This window comes from Podarcis bocagei (assembly GCF_964188305.1).
Source record: "Podarcis bocagei genome assembly, chromosome: 5".
Lineage (NCBI taxonomy): Eukaryota > Metazoa > Chordata > Lepidosauria > Squamata > Lacertidae > Podarcis > Podarcis bocagei.
The window spans coordinates 23,416,022-23,443,118 of NC_138129.1; the positions used below are offsets into that span (position 1 = coordinate 23,416,022).

The following is a 27,097-nucleotide window of genomic DNA, read 5'->3' on the forward strand; positions in this document are numbered from 1 at the left end:
TTTTCATGTTGCCTCCACCTTCAGCTCTGCCCGCCTATGGCAGAGAATCAGAAAACCAAAGAATCAGACAGTCATTCAATATATACAGAAGGAGTCACAGCACTTCCAATATGTATTATTTAATACTTATTATTAAAGACAGAAAATAAAGCTGTGGTTGAGACCATCACAACCAATCAAAATGAACAAGTAGGAACACACACAAACATGTTTTGCACATATATTGTTTGATCACTAAAGAAGGAAAAGTAAACTAAATAAATAAAACTGCAAGTGCACTGCTTGAAGCTGGAGAGACAACTGGAAAAATTATAGTACTCCCAGAAAAGTACTAAAATCCCATTCAAGAGCTATTTTAGAACTGGTTCTGAAGGAGGAATTTTTTGGGGGGGGGTTTCTGTGGATTGACATTTTGTCCAATTCAGAAGTGAGCCGTGGATTTTCCCAGGGAAAGTGTCGGGGGCGGGGCACACACCTCTCAGACCCATGATAACAGATCAAAACAAAATTAGGGCTACCATATGTCCATATTTTCCTGGGCATTACCAGGATTTCAAAGTTGGAACTGATGTCTGGGCTAATTTCCAAAAGGCGGCACTTTGTCCTGGATCTTAGGCAAGTTGTTTTGAAAAAAAGATCAACAACTTTGGGGGGGTCCTGGTTTTTTGTTTTTGAAAAATGCCAACCGTAACAGAATACTAGAAATCATGGGACAAACAAAAGTGTGGAAGGGTCCTTAAATTAATTGATTCAGTAGGTCTGCTCTGAATATGACTAACATTGGATATCCCTCATGATGTTTAGGAAGGGAAATCAAACAAGTATGTGTCATTCATTTGTCATAATTTTATCTAACCCTTTATTCCAGTAACTGAAGGTAGAATGTATTTCTCATTGTACTCACACAACAACCTTGTGCTGAAGGTAAGTAACCTGAGTGTGAGCAGTTTGCCTAAGATCACTCAGTGGGATTTATAGCCATATAGGGATTTGAACCCAGTGTCCTCAAATTAATGCTGACACTCCAGCCATAATATCACACTGGCTATGCAGTGAAGCATATATATCCCATGGCCTTATCCAAATCAAACAAATACGTAGCAGCAAGGTTATTAGTTCAGTGGTCTACCCTCAGAGACTAATGGATTGGTTTTTTCTTGTTTTTCTTGGTTTTTTCTTCTTTTTACTATTGTTTTCTTCTGTATTTTATGATGTGAACTGCCCTGAGATCTTCAGATTAAGGCTGGTATACAAATTTTAATAATAATAATAATATCAATAATAAAAGTAAAAGGTAAAGGACCCCTGGACAGTTAAGACCAGTCAAAGGCAACTATGGGGTTGCAGCGCCCATCTCGCTTTCAGGCAGAGGGAGCCAGCGTTTGTCCACAGCTTTCCGGGTCATGTGGCCAGCATGACTAAACTGCTTATGGCGCAACAGGATGCAGGTGGCACTGTGGTCTAAACCACTGAGGCTCTTGGTTTTGCTGATTGGAAGGTCAGCGGTTCGAATCCCCGCAATGGAGTGAGCTCCCATTGCTCTGTCCCAGCTCCTGCCAACCTAGCCATTCAAAAGCACACCAGTACAAGTAGATAAATAGGTACCACTGTGGTGGGAAAGTAAATGGCTTTTCTGTGCGCTCTGGTTTCCATCATGGTATTCCGTAACGCCATAAGATGTTCAATGATGCTGGCCACATGACCCAGAAAGCTGCCTGTGGACAAACGCTGGCTCCCTTGGCCTGAAAGCAAGTTGAACGCCACAACCCCATAGTCACCTTTGACTGGACTTAACCGTCCAGGGGTCCTTTACCTTTACCTATCAATAATAATATCCAGAGCAGCTCATTTGGCTACATAATACACAAAAACATGTTAAAGCAGGTTAGGGAACCCTGGCCCTCGAGATGTGCTGCACTATGAGTCCCATCATCCCCAGCCACTGACCATGCTTGATGGGGTTGATGGGAGTTGCAGTTCAGCAACATATGGAAGGCCAAATATTCCTCACACCTGAGTTTAAATCATCAGGGAAAGCCTGGCTCTCTGTCCTATGCTTTGCTGATGCCAGGTTGTTGAGGATGCCAGTTAAAACCTAGTCTATCCTGCAGAACTCTTTTCCAAATGAGGCCTGTCTGAGCTGGTCTCTCTTTTTTAGGAAGCAGGAGTTGATGATGATGATGATTTTATTTACCGTAAATCTAGTTAGCTGCTAAGAATTTATACCAGTCTTGTAAATAAGCCCACAAAATATACTAGCCTGCATAAATGTTGCTAGCCTGCTGGAGGCTGGCAGAGAATCAAACTGCTCTGACTGTCCTACAGCAGCCTACTGTTTTTCTATGCTGGGCACGAGGAAGAGAACTTCCATTCTCCAGCAGCCCACTGTTTCTGCTCTGGAAGCATTCACCTGATTCTATATGGAATTCCACGCACTCACCTTGTCACCTATGGCTTGTCACCTGTAGCTACTACTGAATTCAAGGCTGATTTACACTGCTTTTCGTTTGCTCGTCTTAACTTTGTGGTATCTCTTTTGATTGACTCCAACTAATTTATTGCACAATGTCTTGGGGCAAGTTGTTTAGTTTGTTGTGATAATCTAAAATAAAAGCAAATAAACAGAACATTTGGCTACATTTCTCAAGGGAAATATGCCTGGTCTCAAAACTCAAGGGCTAATTCACAAGAGAGTGAGATGAGCAGGGACTGCTAGCATGGAAATTGCAAGCCTTCTTTCCAAGTGTCTCAAGCAGCTGCATTTGTGCAACACACAAGGAGGAGGAAAATGGCTCTACGTGTCTATTTCCCCTTGCTCAAAAGTTTCCTTAATAGGAAATTATGTCCAAGCAGCGCTAAGGGAGGGATGGAGTGCCCCAGCTCCACCAGGAGTGCATTCCAATCTCTGATGTAAACCACCAGAGTTCCCCCTTTGATTTGAAGTGTAAATAGTGTATAATAAAAAGATCCTTTTATAAACTGCTGAGCATTTGTGCAGCAGTTCAACAGCTCCAACACCATTATTTATAGCCTTGCAACACTTTATATGCATGACTTTTCCAGCATGCTGTGGAAGAGACCACAAGCAAAGAATCGGCAAATTCAGACAGCATCTCCTGTGCTAATATGGATGTAGATCATCATATCCCACGGCTACAGATTCTTTAAAAATTACCTAAACCATTCTTGCCCATGTTAATCAGAGCCCAGGCCTATTCCAAACATAGATAAAGCAGAGATGAGGACTCAATTTTAAGAGTTAAAGGGTCAAAAGGATAAGGAAGCTGAATGCACACACACATTGGGGTGAGGAGTGTGCGTCTGTGTGCCAACTCAACAGTGCTTCATTTGGTTTTGGTTGCTAATGTCGATATTATTTTGTGGACTAGGAGTGCTGTACTGCTTTGTGAATCTTATAATATGATTTTTGTTGTGTTTTTGCTGTTTAGCTTATTTTTTAGTTATTTAGTTAATTGTGTTTTATAGAATGTGACTATTTTACTGATGATTTGTAATTGTTTCACTGATGATTTGTTAATTAATTATTATATAGGATTTATGTTGTCGTAGTGATGTTCCATTACATTATTGTTTATTTATTATTTCTGAGCTGCTTTGTGATTCATGTGAGTGGAAAAATGGCATAGAAACATAATAAATGAAAATAGCAATTCTGTCAGTTCTGGTTTCTCTCAGTTTATTATTCTTCCAGTCTCCAGTTCTCCACATTTCCCCATCAGTTTGCAATTAGAAAAAAAATTCAGAAAACCTGCATGAAAATTCACCAGAGAATTTTTCCTACAATATACATTTTTATGCAATGTTCCTTAACATACACATTTTGGCAAAGCAATTTCCCAAATGTAATATATTTTAATGTTATTTTCACTAACCTATGCATTTCAGTACACAGTTTACCCTAGTACAGGGGTCTGCAACCTTTAAGACAAAAAGAGCCACTTGGACCCGTTTCCGAAGGAAAAAAAACTGGGAGCCGCAAAACTCGTCATTATAAAAATAACTTTTTTGTCACTTTTTATTATTTCTTTGTTTGACCCCCCAGAATTACTCCTCCTCATAGAAATAAACGTTAAATTAACAAGTTACCTTTTTGTGTGTGTGTGTTCTTCACTCCCCTTCAAAACAGTGACCAGCGTACATGCCCCCCTTCAATGCAGTGACCAGCGTACATGCCCCTTACAATGTAGCGGGTGGGCGGGCGGGAAGGTGACGTCGGGATGGTGCGTGACTAACGCACACACCGCCCCCATGCGACGTCACAGCCAGTACAGCACCCGCCACAGTGGGGAGTGTCAGGGCGCACAATGCGTCTCCTCCCCTCGCTAGTATCTGCCCCGGAGCCGCGACAAAGGTGTAAAAGAGCCACATGCGGCTCCGGAGCCGCGGGTGCCGACCCCTGCCCTAGTATATGCTTTTTTTGTACACAATACTTTGCCAGAGAACTGCCCTGCAAACTGCTGAGATGTGCAAATTTTGAAAGATGGCTGTGTTTCAGTTTGCATATTATTTTGGAAATTGTGAATTAGATAGATTCGCCTTGAAGAGAATCTGAATACAATTTCTCAACCACCCCAAAGGTAAAGGTAAAGGGACCCCTGACCGTTAAGGTCCAGTCACGGACGACTCTGGGGTTGCAGTGCTCATCTCGCTTTACTGGCCAAGGGAGCCGGCGTACAGTTTCTGGGTCATGTGGCCAGCATGACTAAGATACTTCTGATGAACCAGAGCAGCGCACAGAAACGCCATTTACCTTCCCGCTGGAGTGGTACCTATTTATCTACTTGCACTTTGACGTGCTTTCGAACTGCTAGGTGGGCAGAAGCTGGGACCGAACAATGGGAGCTCACCCCGTCGTGGGGATTCGAACCGCCAACCTTCTGATCAGCAAGCCCTAGTCTCTGTGGTTTAGACAACACCACCACTCCTGTCCCTTCAACCACCCCTACCCACATTTTAACTCTCCTGTAGACCAGATACAGGCAACTCCCCACTTACATGGGGTTTAAGTTCTGAGCCCCCATGTGCATAAGTGAAATTGTGAAAGGTGGGGAGCAACCTCTAAACACTCTTTAAACACCCTCTCTTTCACTTCTGTTCAGTCCACATCAACAATACCGTATCCAAAAATATCCACAACTGGAATTGAACCTTTGAGGCTGGAGGACATGTGGGAAAACCGCAACTGCAGCTGTGCTACCCTACACATCAACTTCTAGATAGGGAGGCTGAGCAGGCTAAACGAAGTCCTGCTGCACCTCCGGTCTCTTCGGGGTTTCCTTCACCCTCACTGAAGTCCTCTTCAGGCTCCAGGAGGGGTGGGGCTCCGCACAAGCCACAAGCACTCTCCAGCTCTCTTCCGCCACTTCTGGATATGAATGGAATTATTTACATATTTCCCAGCACCACACGTATGCACAGTCGCGCACAAGTCAAATGCATGGGGGGGGCGCTTGTACATGTTTTCTTCCTCCTGGTTGGAAGGGAAAGGAGTTCAGGCTACAAAAGAGGCAAACCATAGAAAGTGTGAGGGTGTCCTGAAATTCCTGCATTGTGCAGGGTTTGACTAGATCAGTGATATTCAAAATGGTGGTCCACAGACCATGGCTACTTAACCCAGCCTAGGTTGGGTAGGATGCTTCAGAGTCCAAACATTGTACCAGTCACTGGCACATTGAGGAGGGGGAGATTTGTTGGTCCACTCCATCAGATAGAACCTACAAGAGCTTCTCCAACTCCATGTTGGTTGTGAATGGTGCACTCCTATGTTTTAGGACATAGAAAAACCGTATTTTCTTTCCCATGTATTTTACTAAGAAAAGTGCAATTTAATGCACACAATTCATTCACAACAATGTAAGGCATGTTCGCTTTGTACTTGCATGGGTAACTAGAGCCAAAAACAAACATCAAAGTAAGATGAAGCCCTTACCCCAGACTATAATTCCTCATTTATGCTTCATGGGAATATTAGTGCCTTTGGCAGAAAAGAACCTGCAATGACCTTTTCTGTGGCAAGATCTATTACCTTGGAGATGTGCTACCCTTCATTTAACACCTTGCCAAGATGCATAAATTTCTACTAGGCAAATCTGGTGGATGGCCGTGATTTATTTCTATACCACCAGCAGTGTGCATAGTATTTTACATGCCAAATAACACCATAAACCTATGTATCTATTATCAGTGTTCACAGCACTTTACAGGTAACATTACTGTGTGATTCTATACATGTCTACACAAAATTAAGTCCTATTGAGTTCAATGAGTTCTTACTCTAAAGTAAGTGGGTATAGGATTTCATCCTAAAGAGCACAATCAACCGGGAAATGATCTTGCCCAACCCCCACTGAAATCAAAGGGAGCATTGCAATAGTGTGGTAGTGCTCTCATGTAGCTCCTTAATTTTAATGGGGATTATTTCTCATTGGCCAGAAATGAGCAGTGTGTCAATGCATGCTTCCACTTTGCTGTTTTCCCAGCTACGAGCTGGAGCCACAGACCATAAATGTTGGCTTACCATGTTGCTCAGATCCAGGATTGTGGGATGTTTCTCACTAAACAAACCATGATCAGATGCTAAGAATAAACAGACTCTTGGGCTGGGGTGTTTGTGGTGTTTTGTTACGGGGGTTGCTATTGTTGTTTTTAGATCTTGTGGTTTATGTGGAAATTATCCAGTTTGGTTGAGCATTTTTAATGCTGTATTTATTGTTTATGACTACTTTCGTTATGGATGATGGAAGCCCGCCAATATAAAAGAAAAGTTAAGTACTGACTCAGGGCCCAAAATACCTTGATTTCATTACTGCACATTAAAACATCAATTGTGTGTGTGTGGTGGGTGGATGCTCTAAATCTAATACCAAGGGAATGAAATATGAATCTGCTTTAGCCCACTGGTCCACTTAGGTTGTACGGCCTCCTACTCGGGCTTGCAGTAGTTATCCAGCCCATGACACCTTTAGATCCAGTGTCACGTTCCTCCTCAGTCACGTTGAATAGGAACTTTTTTTCCTAAGTCTACTTTGTTGTGTGTAAGTGTATCCCAACCCCAACCCCTGCGAGAGGTGATGGCAGTTAAGATGAGACAGATTAAAACAGTGTCCCACTGAAAATTCTACTGTTAATTTTAAAAAGTCCTATTCACACAAGTGGTGCCTTTCCCTGCCTTAAGACTGGAGACAAAGCAGGCATGATGTACCTTTTGCTCATGGGCCAAACTTGGCCCAGCAGGGGTCCTAATTAATCTTGCAAGGTTTTCCCAAGTCACAATAACTTGCCCCCTATGACATCAGATGTAGGGCAGGTTAAAGACACAGCTGCAAAGGAACGATCCAAGGTAGATAACCTGGCTAGATATAATGCTAGTGCCGCCTGTCCCATCAGGATGGTGCTGACACAGGAACCAAGGTCTGCCTAAAATGCACAACTTCTATTATCACATATTGGCAGATCTCACCAAATGCATCATTCCCAAAAACGATTGCTCCTTGATGATACACAATTCTTGATCTATATGTAATCAACCATATCAGTCATGAGACATATCTAAAATCAATCACACCAAACAGATTGTTCTTTGTTATCCTTCTTAAGTTCCTCACCCATCAATGTGTAGTGGACATGTCAGACTATAGTAGGTTTTATCTCATGGATGTAATTGACTATATTGCTCCATTTATCAGAATTTTAAACCTGCCCAGAAATAGAATTTTCCAGAAATTGAGGTTTGTTTTAATGTACATCTTATTTGTACACAAGTATATTTAATAGATACAAAAAGGATTTATCTTTCCTCATCCATCATTGTGCAGTGGACATGTCAAATGACAGTAAGTTTCATGTCCTAGCAGTAATTAACTATGTTATTTAGTTTCTCGGAACTTTATATTTCCTCATCTGCCCAAAACTAGACTTTGCCAGAAATGGAGATTTATTTTAATGTACATCTTATCTACAAATATTTCTTAAACAAAAGACAGGGAACCTGTGGCCTTCTAAATGTTCCTAGACTACATCTCCCACCATCCCTGATTATGGGCTATGCTGCTAGGGGTGATGGGGAATTGGAATCCAACAACATCTGGAAGGCCAAAGGTTGCCCATCCGTGTCTTAAGCATCAATTGTGAACACTTATTCAATTAAAAATGAAACTTTGGATGATTCCTTCTACTTTCACATAGTAAACGTCAAGCCTCAGGCTCTTACCTAGAAGCTGCAATCTCAGATTTCTGTCTGGCGATGGCTGCTGCCCTCTGAGCCCCTTCCAGGCTCCTGTCCACCTTCTGCCTTATCTTGGCACTTTTCAGAGGTATCACCCTCTTCTTCATGCCTTTGATCAGGACGTTCATTCGGTATTTCCCTTCTTCCTTCTTACCATCAGGCAAAGTGGTGCAACCGTATCCATGCCGTACATTATCCAGCCATTCACCCTCATACTTCAGGCCACTTGATCTCTCACTCACGCCAAACCCAGAGCGCTTGTCATTCTTCCACTCACCCATATAGGACTCTGTCGTGGTGGCATCAATATCAGCGTCAAAAGGCGGGAAGTCCTCTGCCTCAGCTCCTTCTCCTAGGCTAGCTGTGGAGGTGGCATCGCTACCAGTGGAGCTCATCCCGCTCTCACTCTTGAGAAAGCTGAGTCGGCTCCTTTGGCTGGCCAAGGAAGTCTTAGAGTCGGATTTCTTCAACTTCCCAAACAAGGAACTCCGCCTGAAGAGCCCTCCCTTCTTCAGCTTGCCCGCATCAGCATCTGCGTACAGGCTGAGAGCAAAGCCACCACGGGTGATCGTAGGTGTCATGGGAAAGTTCTCCAGGTTTGCTGACGGGGAGTCATGTTGCAACAGGGTGCCATTGCTGTGCTCACTACGGAGGGAAGTAAGGGAGGTCCTTAGAGGGTTGCGGACTACAGCTGCTATGCCATATGGGACGCTCTGCCGGACACCATAACCATGGCGCATTCCATTGGTGAACTGGCCTTGGTATGTACCTACAATCAAGAGCAATAGTGAAGTTAGTTACACCACATTTCCTGAAGAACACGGTTGAAATCATGGTTATTCAGGCAGCAATAGCCTTCCCAAAATCACCCACAAAATGGCCCCTTATGTTGGCTGAGCAGGAAATGAACTGTGTGCTCATTTCCCATTCAACAAATAAATTTTCCCTCCACCATGAGTCCAAAACTAGCATCTGTACACTGCCTCTGCGGCTGGAGATATTCTCTGGTGGCATGAGGGAACTACCCAGAGATGTTACTCACCATGGGCAGTTTTGCAAGTTTCAGGAGAGGCTGGGTATGGGTGCTACAAACCCGCTATTTTTTTGCCAGAATAGGGCATCTGAATAGTTGCTCTCCAATCCTGGGCTCCTCTCTTTTTAGACAACCAGAAGGATGTTGTCAGCATACGATGGAAATGAAGGTGCCAGGCGAGCTTATGTAGGGAGGGAATTTCACAGCTTAGGAGCTGCCACAGAGAATGCCCTCTCCCAGACTGCCAACCCCCAAACTTCTGTGGGTAGTAGAACTACTAAGAGGAGCACCATTGCTAAGCTGAACAATCAAGAGCAGGGGTCGGGCAAGGTTTACCTCGCCTGGGCTGGTTCACTCCTGCGGAGATTGCTCAGGGGGCCGGATTGTGTCTGCAGAGACGTGATTTTTGGCTTCTGCATCTGCGCAGACGCGATTTTCGGTGCCGCGCAAGCGAGTCCCCGCTCCGTGCTGGTTTAGCCCAGCACGCGGGGACTCGCCAAGCGGGCGGCTCAGTTCAGGGGTGGCTCTTGGGCCGTTTAAATGACCCCTGTGTGCCACTTGTTGTCGACCCCTGCTCAAGAGTCTGAAGGGGAAGAGGCAGTCTTTCAGATATTTGGGGGCAAAGTCATTCAGATACTTTGGGGCTAACATTTCTCTGGAAGGAATCAATAGTATTTTACCAGATTAGGGACAATCAGAGCATACATTATTGTACAAATGAAATTAGAACTAAACTGGAATGCAATATGCAATTGTGAAGGATAAAGACTAACAGAAAGAGACACGCATGCACACGAAAGCTCATACCAAGAACTAACTTAGTTGGTCTTTAAGGTGCTACTGGAAGGAATTTTTTTATTTTGAGAAAGAGACGTGTGTCATTCATGAGTGTATTTGTTGTTCATGCCCAACATTTCAAGGAGGGATACCAACAAGCCAGAGGGAAAGGGTGGATGTGAAGGAGGAAAAAAGGAACCCTGAACAACTTTTTGTTGCAAGTTTGTGTATTCCTAATACCAAACTAATTGAAATACAGCAAAAGCTCCCTCGCTGGAGCCAAGCTGAACGCTTCCCCAGAAGGAAGCTAGTTCCTTCCCACCAATTGCCTCAGAACATTAATTTCCCTCACAGCAGAGTTTCTCTCTCCCTTGATTGTCGTCCTTTTGTTGATGTGGTTACCTCAGTAACTAGCAACCTACCCAAAGAAACCCACTTTGGCTCAATCCATCACTTGCTATTAGAAGCCTCACCCCCCAAATTTGTAAACCACCAGCTCTGCAACCAACCACCCAAATCCCCATTCAGCTAGAGTATCCTGGGACGAAACATGCTGGAGAAATACAAATATTTATTACCAGTATAAAAGAATTAGCTCCCCCAAGGATTTGCTTTCTCACAGGCAAATGGCCATGGGGTATTTTTATAGCCACGGACTGCCAGCGATTTCTGTCATGTTAGCAAAGCACAATAATCCTTGGGGAAGCTAAGAAGCCAAAGGACAAGAATGAGCCCAGAAAGAAAGGCACGAAAACATAAAATGGTCACCTAAGGTTAAATAGCTCTGGATGGGAAAGGACACTTGCTCAGTGGCAGAGCACACACTTTGAGAGTCCCGGCCTTAAACCCTGCTATCTGCATTTAAAAGCATCTCTGAGGAAATCCTTTCCTTGTGAAAGCCTTTTGGTAGACAAGGCCGAGCCAAGAGGAACACGGGCCCAAGTCAGCTTCTTCGAACCTTAATTCCTGCTGGCTGTTGAACTGTGTTTCAGCTCTAAATCAATCCCTGGAAAGAATGGAGATCTGAGAGAAACCTTCCTTGTCCGTTTGTGCGCTGGCAATTTTAATGGCAGTGTGGTGTAGTGGTTAAGGTGAAGGACCTAGGAGACCCAGTTTCTAATCCTCGCTCCTAACCATGGAGCTCACTGGGGAGGTGACCTTGGGCCAGTCACAGTCTCTCAGCCTGACCTACTCGGCAACACAGCCAGATGGGCAGGGTATAAATAATAAAATTATTATTATCAATACTATCAGAATCAGTGTTTAGGTGAAACTATTGACAAAGGAAAGGGTAGGACACTGATTCAAATGAGGAAAGTATATTCATTTTTAAACAACAATTTGTAATGATTTGTGAACAAATTCACAAGTGAACCCCTGAGAAAAGCCCAACAAGCAACTTCCGGAAGCTTCATTCCTCCAGCCTTAGGACCTAAGGAATATTGAAGAGGGTTGAATCGCAGAATGCCAAGAGTATTAGCTGCGGGTTTTCTTCTCTTAAAAAAGGGAAATCAAGGGGGACATTTCAGTAGAGTGGGAAAGGGAAACTATATTTTTCCTTTCCTAAGCTTCTCAAACACTCCAGTATCCCACATATCGCTAAAAGGCTGAGATTATGAGCTAGCTATCAGACTGTGACTACACAAATTTACCTTGGATTAAGCACCATTGAATTCAATGCAGCTAACTTTTGCATAGGCATGTATAGGATGGTGTTGTTAATCTGAGCCGTGTGTGTGTGTGTGTGTGTGTGTGTGTGTGTGTTTTAAAAAATGAAACCAGTGTGGTGTAGTGATTTCAATGCCCGGCAAAAACCTAGGAGATCAGGGTTCGAATCCCCACTCAGCCATGAAGCTGACTGGGTGACATTAGGCCAGTCACTCACTCCCAGCCTAGCTTACCCCACAGGCTTGTTGTGTGGATAAAATGGGGAGGAGGAGACCTATGTATACTACCTTGAGGAGAAAAGCTGGGGTATAAATGTAACAAATAAATAAACAAATCATAAAGTTATGAAAACGTTCCCACCGGGATTCCTACACTCCCTCAGTTGCGATATGTTATAGTATCTCCTTCTCCTGTCATAAATGTAAAATTTCTCCCCCATACAGGTGTCTTTGGGGAGACTGATTTCTTTAGTATAAGCACTAGAATTTCTTTCTTTTTCATTCCCATGAGAACCGCTTCAAAATAGCAGCAGAGATCTCCAAGGGTGAAATATTTAACTGTCAACTTAATGAATCACTTTACCATTAGAAAATTCCCAAGTGTCCTAGAGAAGCATCCCAGAGATCACTTGAAGAAAGCTTGTGGGGAGCGTGGGGACAAGCAAAGTGAGTAAACAAGGAGTTGGAAAAACTTCCTAATTAGAAGAACGACCAAACCCTCGCACCATTATAAATTTAAGCACTGTACATCTGATGTCAGGAAATATCCCATGGAAGAGAATGAATGGGGAAAACTGGGAATCAGACATGTCAGAAGCTCCCTTATATCATCAGATTATTGGTGTATGCAGGGCCGGATTTAGGTTTGATGAGGCCCTAAGCTACTGAAGGTAATGGGGCTCTTTATATGTCCAACTGTCCTTTGTCAACAACTAATTGTCACTATTTTTTTTGTTGAATATATGCTATATGGTAATTTATGGAACTAATAGGTATCTAAAGCCATTTGCACATGTGGCCATGCAACCAGTCCATGCAGACTGTAGGCACCCTATATATAGAAATGAGCAAACCAGTGATATTTTAGGGAGGAGGCTAGCAGGCGGGGCCCATTACTTACATCATAGGAGCCTACACAACACAAAACACTGTTGCTGTATGTAGGTTTTATTTTATTTTATTTTTATCATATTTTAGAAATGTACATCGTTGTTGTTTTTCCTTTAATTTTTTGGGGGCCCCCCAAGAGACCGGGGCCCTAAGCTATAGCTTGTTTAGCTTATACATAAATCAGGCACTGGGTGTATCTGAGGCATGGAGAGCCTTTGGCTCTCCAGGCATTACTGAACTGCAACACCCATCATCCCTAGCCATTGGTCATGCTTGGTGAAGTGGGTGGGTGTTGTAGTTTGGGAACATCCGGAGGGCAAAAGTCACCCCTACCCTGGTAAATGCTGGTTGTGTTTGCACGTAGCACTAAGCTAGCCAGAAAGCACATGAGCTAAATGCTGGCAACTGAAGCCCTCCCACTTTGCAAGCAGGGAAACCACAAAGTGGCTGGCTTGGCATGACATGCGAACCTGGGGTTGTGGTTTCCTCTGCCCTCACAAAACCACCATCACTAAACCAACCACAAACCATGGCTTCAAAGTAGCTTAACAATCATTGCTTGTTAGGGCAAAAGAAACCACGATTCCTGCTTGTGCAGAGTATAATTTAATAATCTTCTGGTGTTATGTGCCAGCCAATACAGTCAGCGGCTGATAGCATCTCTCCTGGGTTTCAGACTGGGGATGCTTGGATTGAACCTGGGAATTTTTATCTTCAGCTCAGGATCAGACAGTTCTGATTTAATGGCACTGTGGGTTAAACCACAGAGCCTAGGACTTGCTGATCAGAAGGTCAGCGGTTCAAATCCCCATGATGGGGTGAGCTCCCGTTGCTCGGTCCCTGCTCCTGCCAACCTAGCAGTTCGAAAGCACGTCAAAGTGCAAGTAGATAAATAGGTACCGCTTCGGTGGGAAGGTAAACAGCATTTCCATGCACTGCTCTGGTTCGCCAGAAGTGACTTAGTCATGCTGACCACATGACCAGGAAGCTGTACACCGGCTCCCTCGGCCAATAAAGCGAGATGAGCGCCCCAACCCCAGAGTCGGCCATGACTGGACCTAACGGTCAGGGGTCCCTTTACCTTTTAGCTCTCCTCACAATACAGGTTTAGAAGCAGCTGTGTCTAAGAGATTGGTTTATGGCAGCTCTGCAGGGTAATTCACACTGAACACTGAGTGGTTTTCAGAAGTATTAGCCCCTATCGCAGCTTGGTCTGAAACCGAGAGAATGTCTTACAACAAAGTTTTTATCCTCCCTTTGCAGGTTGGGCTGAGTATAATATACAAGAACTCTAAGGTGTTGTTCACTGCCATAATCCTATTGCAGGTTTCAAGGCTGTGTTGAGAAAGAGCAGCTTATGATAGCCCTACTATGTAGTACAGTGGTACCTCGGGTTACATACGCTTCAGATTACATACGCTTCAGGTTACAGACTCTGCTAACCCAGAAATAGTGCTTCAGGCTAAGAACTTTGCTTCAGGATGAGAACAGAAATCGTGTTCCGGTGGCGCAGCAGCAGCAGGAGGCCCCATTAGCTAAAGTGGTGCTTCAGGTTAAGAACAGTTTCAGGTTAAGTACAGACCTCCGGAACAAATTAAGTACTTAACCCGAGGTACCACTGTACATTGTTAATACTGAGCTCAGGGGAGGAGCTAATTCAGACTCAAAGTTAAAAATTATTGAGACATCTCAGGCTGCAACTAAGGTAAATCTACTTAAAACTCTACCCTCAGACCTCCCCCAGACCAAATCAAGCACTCAGTTGCATGCAGAATCCTCACACTCCATTGACTTGCATGCAGGCATGAAACTAGTTGACATTTTAAATGTCCAAAAACTGAAAATAAAACAAAACAAATTTTGCACATGAAGTAAGACTCCAAGTAGAAGCAGGGACTTCTCTCTTAGGTGCCAACCACTCACACTTCCAGTTCACGTAACACACACACCGGGAATAAGCTACAACATTTTGTTGCAGCATTCTACTCGTTATTTTCAGGTTCTGCGCAGGGATGCTGAGGCTGAGAGATAGTGGCTTCCCTAAGGCCACGTAGTGGGTTTGCAGCTGAGATGAGATGTGAAGCAAAGATGTCCTTGTTCAGTCCCTTAGCCACTATGCAATACTTATTAATAGCACTCATTGGACGTTATACCTCTCATAATACTGCTTGTTACCAAAGACACCCATTAAAGATCTTATTAGTATTTTGAGGGAGAAAATAGCCATGCAATTAAATTCCACCGCTTCTTCCCTGGCTTCTCCTATTGAAGGAGCTGGCATGAGCCATATGAGCACCTGCAAAATCTCAATGCCAAATCTACCCCCACTGGTTTTAGTGAAGGGTGGAAGCCATCAATCACCATGGAAGCTAGTTTACAAAGCAGTTCAAAAGACATCTGGAAGAAATGGTCTCCTATAAAAGAAAGATAACTCACAGAACAAAATTACAAGTGTGTGAAGACAGAAAACATTCAAAAGCCTGTAAATGGCCCACAAAAAGTATGCAAAAAAAATATATTACTATTACTATTCTGCAAGCTCAATTTTATTTGGTTATTTTATGCAAATTAAGTAATTAAACATAAAAAATAGCCACCTCCACCTACTGGACAAGAGCACAAAAATGAAGTACAGCAATCATTATGGTAGACTAGAAAAGGAAATATTCAACTGCTGTAAGAAATATGCAGCCACTGCAGCTTCACCATTCAATCTCCTTGGAGTTCTGCAGATTCCAAACAGCTTTGTGGATGGACTCGCTTTCTGAAATCCCAGTAATGCAGCACATTATTATCTCAAAAACAAACATATGCACATATTGACGGTGTTTGAGCAAAGAGAACTTGCCAGACCTCAACTCCAGAACTGATTTTGAATGGCTGGAACATGAGAGTAAGGCAGCACCCTCTGGGCATGTACAAAGTGCATTTTTCCCCTGCCACTAAGTAACCCTTGCTAACACACATCTCTAGGAACAGGAACAAAAGTTGTCATTCTGAAACCTACAGCTTCAGACCCATTTGTGCTGCTCCCAACAATTGACGTGGTTTGCTTGACACCCCGATGAACTGCTTATATTGCCATATAAAACTCCTCACTCTTAAATTAAAGCAAGTTCAGTTTTGGTTTGCATTTAAACTTTGAAACGGGTAGTGCTGGATATGAAGAGCATGTTTGCCCCATGACAAAAGACCCAGGTAACCTCTCTATATTTTGTTTTAATCTGTTGTATCTGCACATTTTTATTGTATTGCTCTTATTTTTGTCATTCTGGCAAAAGGGGGCATATAGCAGATTTGTTAATAGATAACAGCCACACATAATTGTGTGTACAGAGCCAAACAATGTTTATCTGGGAATGGTACAAACATTATCCTCCTTCTCCCTCCAACAGAAATCTTTGCCAAACAATCCCCTTGTGTAATTCCTTAAGTTTCTGCCTGATGTAAAATATCTGTATTCATTGCCTACAGCCCTAAGATGCAAGTACAGTGGTACCTCGAGTTACATATGCTTCAGGTTACATACACTTCAGGTTACAGACTCCGCTAACCTAGAAATAGTGCTTCAGGTTAAGAACTTTGCTTCAGGATGAGAACAGAAATTGTGCTCCGGCGGCACGACAGCAGCAGGAGGCCCCATTACCAAAAGTGGTGCTTCAGGTTAAGAACAGTTTCAGGTTAAGAACGGACCTCTGGAACGAATTAAGTACTTAACCCGAGGTACCACTATACTTCTGTTCCAGGAGGGGGAAGGCTGGAAGAAAATGCATATCTGTGGCTCCACCCACTTTTGCCTCTGGTCCCACCCACCACTGGAATGTGACCCCTAGAAAGTTCACCAGGAGACAAAGTGGCCCTTGAGGGGGAAAAGTTTTGCCACCCCAGTCTAGAGACCAGGTGCTTGGGGGCCTGTAAATCCTAAACAACCGCACTAGCTCCAGCTGCCCCTGGATTCTTGATGTCTTGCCATTCAGATGCCGCACCCTGTTGGCTCCTCCTGTCTATCTATAGAGGATATGCCATCAGGAGCTAAGGAACTCTGGGACTTGTAGTTCTCGAGAGATCATATTGCATAGGGTAGGGAGGCCCACTTCTGTCTGTGAGTCCTAGAACTTTCTGTTCTGGAGGAGGGCATGGGCTTGCAGCACTTTGATATTGCTTGCTATTCTAACACTGCTTCTGATTGGCTCCAGCCAATCTCACAAGGTATAGGCATCATGTACAGGTACAGAGAAATAAAACCGCATCCTCAAACATGATTTGCAATTCAGTTGCCAGTTTTTGCTGCATGGTTATGGGCTTGGGGCCTGCAAACATAGACTGGTGAACCCACATAAACTGTTCCTCCAGCCCCGTCTGCTTAGGCCCTGCTAGCATGACCAAGAAACAAAACCAAGAGCAGGATAGGAACACAGCTAGGACTTGGCTTGATTCCCAGAACAGAAACATCAGCAACTGGGAACAGTCTTAGCCCTTCCCCCAATGGTACCCCTAAATGCATACTTTGGGTAAAAGTGAATGTCTTCCATTCAGTCCCATAGGAAAGTTAAGCTCTCCGCTTGGGGAGAGCAAGGCAAGGAGAGCAAAACCCAACCTCCACTCCTGACATGGCATGACCCAGTCTTTGCAAAGGACACTCATGCAGGAAGTGCAATGTTATCTCCAACCCACAGCAGCATATAAGCCCTCCATTCACATCACAATCCATCAGTACGGCAGGCACTCTGCTTGTCCGCAATATAGGAGAGCTACACAGGCCCACCACAGCATATGGCATATCTAATACAATGCATACCACATAGATTCACATACATGAAATCAAACAGGACCTAAGATTTCAGATGAACTTGCACAGGGGGGGAAAACACATTAGCAATAACAGCATCTTATCACCTGCTGCTGAACATTTTCTCCCTTTTTGTCACCAATTGCTGAGCATTTGTTCAACAAGAGTTCTCCCCCCACAGCTGCTCCCTCCCTCCCTCCCTCCCTCCATGCTTGCCCTGAAAAAATGAGGTTGCTAAACAGAAAGGACAAATTGGGCTGAACGAAGATCTTGAGTCATTACAACAGTCGATAAATCCCCATCGGATTATGTATTAAAAGTACTAATAGTTGTCTAATCAGGCCACAGTCTGCTTTAGAATGGCCAAACATATCTCCATTAGTCTCAGATTTATCTATTTCTTTTCAGGAACCACCATGTTAAGGAAGGTATTTAAGCTCTTAAGTTTGCACCAGCTTTTCCTAAAGGGAAAACTGAACTACTGTTCTAAAAAGTAATTTCTGAGCCACCTATACAATGTCTGAAAGAGGAATGTCCCTAGACCAGGGTAAACTCTGTGTCTGGTTATAAGTGCACACACATGTACTTTTGCTGCCGGCCTTTCCATAGGCATCTGGTTGGCCACTATGAGAACAGGTTACTGGACTAGGTGGGCCACTGGCCTGGTCCAGCAGACTTTTCTTACAAACATAGACAACCATCAGGTTTGGAATCCAGTAAGTTGCCTTTTTGCAAGCAGTACTATCTCAACAGCACCTTCTACCTCCTCTGCCATGGGCAGAAGCTGCTGACCACTTCTGGATGCATTCGGTGTTGCACACTAGATGGTCAACCGAGCGGCAAGATCTGGGGCATGCTGTGGAATGACCACACACCCAGTGAACAACTGGCTGGCACACAACTCGCACTGCAGAAGAATCCAAGCAATGGTCCCATTGTGACGTCAACCTCTGAGCACTAAGAAGTGCCACTGGGAATGGGCTATTTTTGACCTGAAGCCTTTTTTCTTTCAAGCACGTAGACAGCATGGTTCATTCAGCAGCTACATTAGCAGAACGGCAAGTGCGCCCACTAATGTCTATGCACCTAGGAGCCCTTGTGCACAAACAGGCATGCTGGGCTGAGATTTTGTATAAAGTGTGCATTGCTGGAAAGATGAGGACAGGGCCTTAATCTCGCCTGTCCAGCATCAGTTGAGGGATCAGAACTGAATTCTTTGCCCGCTGAAGGAGCCACAGCCATTAGCTCACTTATCACATTCCCTGGTTCCCAGCACCCTGCCCTGCCCTGCCTTCCACCCTGCAGCCCAGAGAGAAAACAGCCCACTGGCTAGTGACTTCCTTCCGCCCACGCTTACCTCCATCAGCATAGGTCTCGGTGCCATAACCGTCCTGCAGCCCGTTATTCCAGGTGCCTTCGTATTTTGCCCCGCTGCTGACGTTCTGCCTGACCCCATACCTTCCTTTGAAGCCGTGTGTCCATTCGCCCTTGTAAAGCCACCGCCCTTTGGTCTCGATCCCTAAGCCATGCCTCTTGCCTTGAGACCAGTAGCCCTCGTAGGTGTTGCCGCTGGGCCAGGTGTAGACTCCCACCACTTCGAAGCCGTAGTTCCAGGAGCCCGAGTATTCGCCCTGGCCCTTGGGCCCGGTGCAGATGCCGTGCCCGTGGGCTTTGCCCCCTTCCCAGCCCCCGCAGTAGGCCCCTCCATCGTCAAAGTCAAACCTGCCACCGCTCATGCTGTCAAGGCAGGGGTCTGTGCTCTTCTCTGGCTCGTTCTCTCCTTCCTATTTGGCCAGATCACTTCTCCATTAGTGGAAGCGGCAGGTGGTGGTGCATAGCCAAGCTATGCTGGGGGGCCACCTTTGGGGTCAGGCCTGGCGTCCTCGCCCAGGAAGGTGCAACTAGGGAAGAGGCTGCCAGGAGGTGGAAAGCAAGCTGTTCCTAGGCTCAGAAAAGCTGCACCAACTTCAGGGACCCCCAACTCTCTGGCTTGGCAACGCTAGCCTGTCAGGTATGGAGGCATGGAAGGAAAACTCTCCCAACCGGCCTTGGAGGTAGTAGAGGAGGCTAAACTCCTGCTCAGCTGCAAGGCGCGGGCCTCCCCATCCCGTGCGCTCTCTCCAAGCGCCCTGATGGGCAAGAGGCAAACCTTTGCAAGACCTTAGTTGCAAGGTAACCTTTCTCTGCTTACACCATCCTCGCAGCCTCTTCTAAACGCCGGCAGCATCCGGCCCCTTTATGAGCCAAGAAGGGTAAAGATCCTTGCTGAACCTTCCCCGGCCGCCGCCGCCGCGACCCCCTCCCCTATGGCGCGCTTTGCGCCCTCGCCTCTTCCGCCCTCCCGGGGCTCCTGCGGCCCCCGCGGCTAGTTGCGCGGGCGGTGCCAGGCTCTTCTTCAAAGCCCCATTGGACAGGCGAGCCTCTCCGGCTCTCCTCCCGCAGCCTCCTTCCTTCTACCCTCCTCCGGGAAGAAAGGTCACAGCTGCCCTAACAAGGCCATCGGATCCCTGGAGCTGCTCCGAAAATAAACCCACGTAGCCCTGCCCACTTTGCAGGACCCTTTTATGGAGGACAGAGACACCCACCGCCGCCACCCCCTTTCGGGCTGGGATGAAAACGAGAGAGACGCAGCAAGTGTCCTATTTAAAAATAGCACCCTGGGAAAAGGAGGGAGGCGCGGGCGAGAGTTCTGCCAGGTCGTTTGCTCCGAACTTTGCAACGGGCATGGGAGGAACTTCTGCTAGTTACGGAGCAAGGAAAAGGAAAGGGAGTGAGCGGGCGAGAATGAATGGGAGAGACTATGAATGAAGGTGCTAAAGGCACGAGGCGAGGCGAAAGGGGAGGGGACAGGATCGCGGCTTCAGGTGGGATTCTGCCTATAGATGCAGTGCATGTTAGGCCCCACCCTTTTCTGCAGCTAATTAGGGGGCGCTATTAGTGTGGTATCTATATCAGCCACCCAATAACGCAGGTTTCTCAATTTAAATTGGTAAAATATAACATTTAGACTATAACACTTTTTTTAAAAAAAACACCCTTCTGTTTGGTAGGCAGCACACATATTCGCGGCCCTTGCCAGCCACAAATTGGCTTGCTATATCAAGTAAGCCAGACCTTGTTACAGCTTGTGAGAGCTTTCAAAATTCTCATATATTTTATTATTAATAATATTAATATTAACTTGCTTCTGGAGACTAATTAGTGGACCAGCATAATTACTTGCCAGACAGGCATAGGTTTCTTTAGAATCCCAGTGTTTGGGTTGTCCATTAAAAGAATTGCATGCGAAATGTGTAAACCAATAGCCTTTTGTCAGGTTTTGTCGCTGGAGGAAGTCTCTTCTCCCAGTGTGGCTGGCCTTCCTTCCTTGCTTGTTGACCTTCTTTGTGTTATAGAGCATGGCAAGGTATAGTTTTAAAGTGTTTATTATTAAACAGATGGTCTTGGTGTGTGTGCATGTGACATGCCCTTGCAGTTTTCTACTCCAATGTTGTGGCAGTTTTTACATTGGAGACCCAAGTTTGGGAAACACTGATCTACCACAATGTAAAGGGGTCCCCAATGTGTTCACAGGCAGCATAGCCACCGCATATATAGCCTTTGGCACCTGTCCCTCCCATTTTGTATTTTCATTGTTGTTGTGCAGGTTGCCTGCTTTTTGTCTGTTTTGGGGTGTGGGGTTTGGATCCATTTTAGGGGGCTGTGATAGCATTTCCTGTTTTTCTAGTGAAATGGTTATTTTGTGATGCCCACAGGTTTAATTTCCAGAAGTGCCTCTAGGGCTAAAAATGTTGGGGAGCTCTGCTCTGCCGTGTTTTAGGATGGGAGTCTTTGCCTGAAGATTCCCCATTTTGAAGGCTGAGGTCTTTTGTGTGTAAAATAGGGGCTTACATCTGAGCTACAAATTTACCTTATTCCAATGAAGTGCATAGTGAAATGACAAACTCTTCCTTTATTTTAACAGAACTAAACTATTGCAAACTATTTAGGCAAAGTCTTGTGTTTTATTATTCAGGAGCAAACGTTAACTTGGTACTCTCAAATTACTGGTACCTGCACTGAGGCTACAATCCTAATCCCATTTACCCTGGAGCAAGTCTCACTGAATTCAATAGGACTTACCTTGGAGTATTTGTGGTTCGAGTTGCACAACTAACCAGCAAGTGCTTGTGATAAAAATTCAAGAACACAGGGAGCAGATGTTGAAAAGATCATTCCTCACTTTCCTGTAGAGGACAGGCAGTGATTTCTTGTCAGCAGCCCATTCTTACATCACATGAAACCATGGTTTATTCAAATAATGCTTTTTGGTTGAACAAATTATGCTCAAAGGCAAAGGACATTCTATATTCAATATAATTATGGTTTTTTCATACTCTGCCCTCCTTATTTCCTACCCTCGTCTGTCTTTTGTGGTGCCAAATTGCTATCGCCTCACCTGCAAGAGAAGATGTGAAGATTCTCAGTGATCTTCATCAGCACCTGTCATGGAACAGCAGGTATCTTCATCCCTTCACCCGAGAAAGAAGCACCCATACCATTTTGCAGCTTGTAGGTGTTTAACCTTTTTATTCTATTCCCCTAGTCTGCAACCACACACACACACCGACAATAGGCTGTTAATGTGAATGTTATGCTTTACATTTAGTGAACATTACCTATGCTGGCGTCACCTGTGTCTCTGCTGGCAGGGAGTTTGAAAGGCCGTTTCAGTAATGAATGTTTTAGTAGTTTAAGGATGTTAATTGTACTGACTGTCAGGAATAGAACTTAATTTTGGAACCCTCCCACCCCTTACTCAACACCTGCTCAAATTTAAGGGAGGAACGCTGTTAAAAATCAATCATTTTTCCAGGATCCTGTTACCAGGCAGTTAGCAGCGACATCAGCTTTGGGGAAAAGATTAGAAAGAGGAGTTGAGTGCCAAGAGGAACTTCATTTTTCATCATTCTTGTCTAATGTCACTGTTGCTTGGCTAGTAGTTTGAGAGCAAAAATTTTAACCACAGTAAATGAGGTACCCACACCAAGTCATTGTTCAGGTTAGTAAACCAATAACATGAACGAGCCATGGTTAAACAAACCATAGTTAAGGCACTGTACTGGGCTCCGATGCAATGCTAAGCCATGGCTTGTTAACTTAAGTTTTATTTAAACCATGGTTAATAGGGATGTATGAACTTCCAATTTTCACGAATTACAAAGATCTGGATTAAGAAATTTAAGTTCTTTGCCTGCGTTTATATTGGTAGTAACTTCAGTATAATGTATGTAGCTTTGGGGGTTGTTTTTTGCTTTACAATCACAGGTTGAACTTCCTTAAGTTGCCAGTGAGTGAGCTGAAATGGCTGGAGAAATAAAATATTTTTTTAAAAAAATATGGTCCATTTGCTACAGAAAGCCAACAAATTATAATTCCACATCTTTCTGGATGCATTCAGTATTTCATGGACCACATCATCATCAGGGCTTTTTTTCAGCTGGAACAAAGTTCCGGCACCTCTTTTGTGTGTTCCAGCACCTCTGTAGTGTTGCGGTGTCATTTCTTTGTGTTGGAGGTGGTGTGCAGCACAGCTTTGGCTAGTTGCTCCCCCCCCCCCACAAAAAAAAAGCTCAGGTTTGGGGGGGCCCTCTCCTGGTCCCAATAAATACATCAGGTTGGGATCTGGGGAAACGCCTTTTTCAGTGGCTGCACCCACAGGCTCTGGAACAACCTCAAAAGGAAAGCTTGTGTTGCCCCTCATTAATGGCTTTTCACTACACACAATAATACTTTTGCTTTTAAAGAGAACTTTTGAGTCTTAAATGATTTTAAAATTCTGCTGAAAATGTTATGGTTCTAAGGGATGCTTCAGTGTTTTTTTTTGCTTTGTATGCTTAACTTTTCTAGTTATGATATATTTTACTTATTACCCACCTGGAGGCTTTGAGGATAGATGCAATAGAAACATTTTATTTAATTCTTTTGAAAGCCAGAAAATGGCACTCACCATCAACACGCCAACTATTCATGAATATGTGCTTTGCTAATAAGCGGGAAGCTCCAAGTCTCATTTCAATTAAGTGCTATTCTATTCAACACAGGCAATTTAAGGCTGCTGCAGGAGAAAGGAAAGGACACTCTAGTGCAGGGGTCTGCAACCTTTAAGACAAAAAGAGCCACTTGGACCCGTTTCCGAAGAAAAAACAACAACTGGGAGCCGCAAAACCATTGCGACATTTAAAACAAATATATCTCCGGAGCCACGATCTGACAGTGGGCAGGAAGGTGAGGTCGGGACGGTGCGTGACTAACGCACGCACCGCCCCCATGCGACGTCACAGCCAGTACAGCGCCTGCCACAGTGAGGAGTGTCGGGGCGCACAATGCGCCTCCTCCCCTCGCTAGTATCCGCCCCGGAGCCGCAGCAAAGATGTAAAAGAGCCACATGCGGCTCCGGAGCCGCAGGTTGCAGACCCCTGCTCTAGTGCTGCTGCCTGCCCCATCCCCAAAGTCTCTCATCAACTCCGTCTACATCCTACTCCCTTCTGCTTGTTTTCTTCCCATGTAAGAGATATTAGTACTGTGAAAACACTGCTTAATTATTACTGCTAAATAAATCCACTGGCTATAAGTAGCACTTCCATATGCACTTAAGACTAAAGAGGGAAGCACTGCGGTCTCTCTCAAAACAGACTATATTCCAAGAAAGAACTGAAGTGAATGAGAAGCACAACAAACTCAGTTAAGCTTTCAACTCCTTCAGCCACACCTGTCTCTTATTATGCAGAAGATCAACACTGAAAGGCAAAATGTGTGCTATTTCCTGAGCACATTACAGGGAACAGGTGCTCATTATACAGAAACAAAGACAAATACAGAGCTAATCTGTGTAACTTCTGACACATTATGCAGCCATTACAATTGTTAAGTGTCAGAAATTTCCAAATTAACTCAGTGCCCAGGTTTTGTGCCTTAATATTCACACAAGCACATATTCACACACATCTTAATAAAAAAAAATTAGCACTGTGCAATAGAAATGCATACTAATTTACATACATACAAAATAGAGCATGCCCTAAACATTTTATAAATCGCCATGCTTGGAAATATAAATTGCAATAATCCACAACTCTCACAGCCTCAGTAAGGTGAACAACATTCATCTGGCAGGGTTATTTTAAAGACATCTCTTTTTAAGCACAAAATCTCTGGATTTTGTGTCTAGTGAATGCTCTTGATTGGTATTTCTGCAAGTTCTCAGTACAAGCTGGAGAAGGACCAAACACAATTTACAAAGCAGGAAAAGCTACAAGCTTCCTCTGACCGTAAAGGCAATGCAAAACACTGGCTAAATTTAAGGTATACAAGCAGAACCACATCTCAGAGCAGCTTATTTCCTGGAGGTTTTTGGGTCCCTGCTTCCCTGACAGAGTAGGCTGCCTCCATAGCGCAGGGAGGTTAGTTGGCAAGGGACAAGATGTCTCAGAGCATATGCTATGAGAATATATCATGAAATCTTTGTTCATTGCCACCCAAGATGCAAGAAGCTGGGTATATTGCCAACATGGCTTTTAGCTTTGCATACTTGTTCGGTTGAAAACTGCTTTCACACATTGCAAATGGCAAGAAAGCCAAACCAAAGGAACTTGCAAATAAAAATAAAATGGCAAAAGCCTTCAGTCCTAGTTCATACTGCCTGAAGGCAGTTTCCTTAGTCCAAGTCTGCCATTATTGCTTTTTTAAGAGAATCCAACTTGCATCTTATTTACATAATTACATCATTGGTCCCCTGCACCAACTCATAAGAACTCAACATTTTAAACATAGTTCTGTGAGTTGTTTTTATTAAAAAAAAATATGAACACCCAGGGGCTGACCACCTTGATGCCAAGTGGGATGGTTTATGAAGTGGAGTTCCTCAACAGAACTTAGTTGATGTGCAAGTACAGCACAGGCTGCATCAAATCAAAGTTATGAAACAAGGCTGACATCTAGCGGCCAAATACAGGGGTGCCTCGCAAGACGAAATTAATCCGTTCCGTGAGTCTCTTCGTCTAGCGGTTTTTTCGTCTTGCGAAGCAACCCTATTAGCGGATTAGCGCTATTAGCGGTTTAGCGGCTATTAAAGGCTTAGCGGCTATTAAAGGCTTAGCGGATTAGCGGCTAAAAGGCTATTAGCGGCTTAGAAAGGGGGGGGGGCGAAAAAAAATCGGAACACTTGCAAGACGTTTTCGTCTTGCAAAGCAAGCCCATAGGGAAAATCGTCTTGCGAAGCAGCTCAAAAACGGAAAACCCTTTCGTCTAGCGGGTTTTCCGTCTTGCGAGGCATTCGTCTTGCGGGGCACCACTGTATAAATTACTTCATATTTGAATCTTTATCCACAGATTAATAGGTAAACTACATTTTGATTGTTCGCCCTGCTGAATTCAATTTCCTATAAAACAGGCTGGCTAAAAGCCTTCATGCTGTAATTAAAGCAATGCTCAGTAAGAAAATAAAATGCAATTCGCTTCTCTCTCTGAAACAGGAAATGTTTACCTCAAAACACCGCCAGAGTTAGCTGGTAAGTACAGTGGTGCCCCGCAAGATGAATGCCTCGCAAGACTGAAAACCCGCTAGACGAAAGGGTTTTCCGTTTTTGAGCTGCTTCGCAAGACGATTTTCCCTATGGGCTTGCTTTGCAAGACGAAAACGTCTTGCAAGTGTTCCGATTTTTTTCCGCTTTCCCCCCTTTTTCTAAGCCGCTAATAGCCTTTTAGTTGCTAATCCGCTAAGCCTTTAATAGCCGCTAAGCCTTTAATAGCCGCTAAACCGCTAATAGCGCTAATAGGGTTGCTTCGCAAGACGAAAAAACCGCTAGACGAAGAGACTCGCGGAACGGATTAATTTCGTCTTGCAAGGCACCACTGTACTATGTTTCACAAATAAAGATTTCTGGGGAAGACCCAAATACTAGGAATATAGGCAGAAGAAAATAAGTTATGGTTTTCAAATACTGTGTCCTTCCACAGCTTACAGTATCTGTGGGATGTACATAAATATTTCACCAGAAAGCACAGCAAGATGTTTTATTTCACCCCAAATGTAGATTATACTGGTTTCCCCATGGAGTCATTTTGCTGCTCTTGATTCTGAATGTTCTTTGCCAGTTAATCCAAACTACACCATTAACTGATCTTATGCCCTGTACAAGACAGTAGAATTCCCTGGTCTTGCCATTCACCTTTGTAGTCTTGATTTGGAATTATGTTTACCATTAAATTAGCTGAGGCCAGCACCCCACCTTCCCCAGTGCTTAGTGAAGACCTTTTTATTTCAGCTGACATTTTAAGTTTTCTTATTTTGTTTTATTAGTTTTAACTTAGCTTTATTGTATCTTTTTATTCTTACTGTACAATGCTGAGATATGAAGGTGTTTAGCAGTATATTAATTGCTGAAATAAATAAACAGTAGTAATAAATTAATGAGTATGAAAAATAAAAGATTGGC

The 27,097-nt window shown here is 44.2% G+C and overlaps 1 protein-coding gene across 3 annotated transcripts in view; it reads right to left on the reverse strand.

Moving 5' to 3' along the window:
• Window positions 1-20,221, reverse strand: part of JPH2 (junctophilin 2) — a 62,883-nt gene extending 42,662 nt beyond the window's left edge. Inside the window, exons 1-2 of one of the 3 annotated variants that reach the window (XM_081196157.1) lie at window positions 18,979-20,213; window positions 8,231-9,014 (exon numbers count right to left, since the gene is read on the reverse strand). In XM_081196157.1, coding sequence (XP_081052283.1) covers window positions 8,231-9,014; window positions 18,979-19,357 — 1,163 coding nt within the window. In that variant the 5' untranslated portion in view covers window positions 19,358-20,213. Of the gene's footprint in view, window positions 1-8,230; window positions 9,015-10,823; window positions 11,239-18,978 lie in introns of those variants that run through there. The other 2 variants (XM_081196158.1, XM_081196159.1) reach the window with 2 other exon arrangements.
• Window positions 20,222-27,097: the final 6,876 nt, after the last annotated feature.